This window comes from Bison bison, unplaced genomic scaffold, assembly GCF_000754665.1.
Source record: "Bison bison bison isolate TAMUID 2011002044 unplaced genomic scaffold, Bison_UMD1.0 scf7180017864139, whole genome shotgun sequence".
NCBI classification, from domain to species: Eukaryota; Metazoa; Chordata; class Mammalia; order Artiodactyla; family Bovidae; genus Bison; species Bison bison.
In genome coordinates, this window is record NW_011494711.1 from 6,235,241 (window position 1) to 6,238,802 (window position 3,562).

The 3,562-nt window shown below is 39.8% G+C and overlaps 1 protein-coding gene across 4 annotated transcripts in view; it reads right to left on the reverse strand.

Annotated features, from left to right (window-relative positions):
- Positions 1 to 3,562, reverse strand: part of NMI (N-myc (and STAT) interactor) — a 25,284-nt gene that overhangs the window by 7,299 nt on the left and 14,423 nt on the right. For all 4 annotated transcript variants that reach the window (XM_010839969.1, XM_010839968.1, XM_010839967.1 and 1 more), the window contains one exon: positions 543 to 705. In XM_010839969.1, coding sequence (XP_010838271.1) covers positions 543 to 705 — 163 coding nt within the window. The remainder of the gene's footprint in view (positions 1 to 542; positions 706 to 3,562) is intronic.

Sequence of the window (3,562 nt, forward strand, 5' to 3'; positions counted from 1 at the left end):
AGCCTACTAGGCTCCTCCATCCATGGGATTTTCCAGGCAAGAGTACTGGAGTGGGGTGCCATTGCCTTCTCCCTCATGCCTTGTGCACTTAGGTAAATCACTTAAACATCTGTGAATCTGGTTTCTTAATGATGTAAATAGTATCTCTATCTTATTACTTTTACAGAGTCATGTGAGTATAAAATGAGATCATGTCTGTCAGAACTCTCTGCTTTGCTACCTTGAAACATTATTACTAGTATTATCATTTGCAGGTAGCAGGAGTAGTATAAAAATGCTGCTATTGGACATCACAACATGGGTTTGCTTTCTAGAGCGCTCATATTCTGCACTAGTGATCATGTTCAAATCACTCAACATCTCAGAGTCTTGTTTTCTGGTCTGTAAAACAGGGATAATCATATCTACCTCAGGGCACCCCTGTGAGGATGAGACAAAATGATATAAAAATTCTAAAGCAATGGCCAAATCTACAAAAACTCTTTGGAAGTCCCAGTGCTTTCTAAAGGTAACACGGTCAAGTTTTTGAACATTAGTCATACCTTCTTCTTTTTCAAAGGTAATAAGTGCTTGTCCTTTTTGCAGCTCATAAGGGACTTTTGAGCTCACTTGACATGAATAGGAGATATCTGAAAACTCGCTGTCACTCTCAGGATTCTCCACAGATGTGAACTTTATCTTTGTTTCAGGAATATCCTCATTAATCTAATTCAAACAGAAAGGTTTGATTAAAATCAACACAAGAAGTAACTTAAGTCCTTCCAATAATAATGTGATCTGATCATCCAATAATTCATTTTCCACTGACATCAGAACCCCACAGAACACTGAGTGCCGTCTTATTTATTATCACTAGTAATTGCTTCTTCCCAGAAAAGTACTCAGTAATCTAGTCAAATGCTGATCCTTTAATATTATTTCACAGATGAAATTGTAAGTATATAGTCTCTCACTTTTTCTATTCAATCAATGTTTAAACTGGTCAATATTGTGTGTTGTTCGGGTCTTAAGCCTACATCATTCCTGCAGAAAAGTATCTTCTAAACAACTATGCCAATAATAGGCTGTTTCACAAAGGAATCATTGCACAGTATCTTTGGTCTCCTTGCAAAGAGGTATGAAATAGACATGGATGCATACTGCAGTTATTTTGACAGCAAACTCAGGTAATGTCAGCCAAAGAGAAACTCCTAAATTCAGTTCAGTAACTTAAAATTTATCAAATTTAAATTCCCCCTTCCTCAACACCTGTCCATCAACTTTTTAACCATTCCCACAACTTAGGTTTAAAAAATGTGAAAGGACACCACTAGCAAGATTTGTAAAAAAAAAAAAAAATCTGGAGGATAAAGTTAAGTGGTTATACTTAGGTGCTGAAAATCACTAGGATGAACAGGTCTTTGTTGTTTAGTCTCTAAGTCATGTCTGACTCTTTTTGAAACCCCTTGGACTACAGCCCACCAGACTCCTCTGTCCAAGCAAGAATACTGGAGTAGGTTGTCATTTCCTTCTCCAGGGGATCTTTCTGATCCAGGGACCAAATTCATGTCTCCTGCGTTGGTAGGCAGATTCTTTACTACTGAGCTGCCAGGGAAACCCTGAACAGACAGTACAATCACACATAAAGGCACAAATGAGTCAGGTGTTTTCATTTCTATTTCTCATGGTCATTTTACATGTTGCAAGAAAAAGTGTTATCATGAAGAGATTAGAAAGAGCCAATGAGTCATTTGGTCTAATCTGACATTTATTCTACAATTTGACATGTCACTTTGGCAGAATTTCTGATTACCGTAAGTCTGATTTCAAAACAATCTGCAGTGTGAAAAGACAGTTTCCCAATAATGGAGAAACATCCAGTATACCCAGAATTGTCAAGAGCTTTCCCCAGTGAGAGTGAGAATGCCTGCTTCTAGTCCTGAGCGCACCATGGCAGGGAGCAATGCACTCAGGGTCCCTAGACCCCAGTTTTCAGTCCTCTGTGAAGTTGATCAACTGAGCTGGCTGGGTTCCCAAGGCCCTTTTGGTTTGTAGGATTAAGTGATTCTAGCTCCAGTCTAAAAATTATGAAGGATCTTAACAGAGACTTCTCTAAACCTCACAAACACAAGAAACCTCACTTTTGATATTTAACATTCTACCCCCAACTTCAGAAATAAAAAGTGATAATGCTTTAAGTATTTTAACAATCTGGGTTTTGATGAAGAAAAAAGGAGTGAGAGCTGTCTAATTCAAACAAAGGAAAAATTAAGAAACAATTTAAATGGTGAAAATACTCTTCCAATTTTTTTTAAAACTGTGAAACTCACTTAAATTATTACTTGGATGAGGAGAGCAATGAAAGAACTTAGAAGACCAAGAATTTGATCCAAAAGTGATTGATAATGACCATCATTGGGGGCTGTGTGTTGTATTAATGTATACATGAATATTAAAACATGCATTAGCATAAATGTGTGAGTGAGTGAGTGTGTGAACTCACTCAGTCGTGTCCGATTCTTCGCGACCCTATGGGCTGTAGCCTGCCAGGCTCCTCCATCCATGGGATTCTCCAGGCAAGAATACTGGAGTAGGTTGCCATTTCCTTCTCCAGAGGATCTTGCGGACCCAGGGATTGAACTCAGGTCTCCCACAATGCGGGCAGACTCTTTACCATCTGAGCCACCAGGGAATCCCAGCATAAATGTACAGCAAGATGAAATTTTACAGAGAGATCACGCACCTGTGACCAGCAACCAGATCAATCATCAGAACAAGACGAACAACTCAGAAGCCCTCTGGGGTTCCCTTCCAGTTTCTACCTGCCTCTAACAGTAAACACCATACTAACTTCTAACACTGTGCTTTTGTGCTCTACTTAAGTCAAAGCATATGGTATGCCCTCTTTTTTCTTTTTTGGCTCAACACTGTGTCTATGAAATTCATCCATATTATTGCATATAGTTATTGCCTGTTCATTTTCATTGCTGTGCAGTATTCCATTATGTGAATACACCCCAATTTATAAATTCATTCTACTATGGAGGGAGAGTTGAGTGGTTTTCAGTTTGGAGCTGTTGCAAACAATGGTGACATGAATGATCATAATGTCTTAGAAATGACTTCTGTATCATTAAATTTCTTTTTCTGAAAAAAAATAGCATCTGTTAAAAATGAGATACAGACTCCGTGGCTGTAGCTGCCAAAGCGTGGGCAGAGGGCTGGAATTGGGCAATAGAGAGACTGACCTGGTGGCCCCTGGAGCTGAGTTCCCATACTGGCGGCGCTTTGGAGGAGGAGCCAAGATGGCGGAGGAGTAGGACGGGAAGAACACTTTCTCCCCCACAAATTCATCAAAAGAGCATTTAAACGTCAAGTAAATTCCACAAAACAACTTCTGAATGCCGGCAGAGGACATCAGGCACCCAGAAAAGCAATCCAACTCTTCGAAAGGAGCACGACTGAACAAAGAGAAGAAATACAGCTCCACCCATCAGAACACCGACACAAGCTTCCCTAACCAGGAAACCTTGACAAGCCACCTGTACAAACCCACACACAGCGAGGAAAAGCCACAATAAAG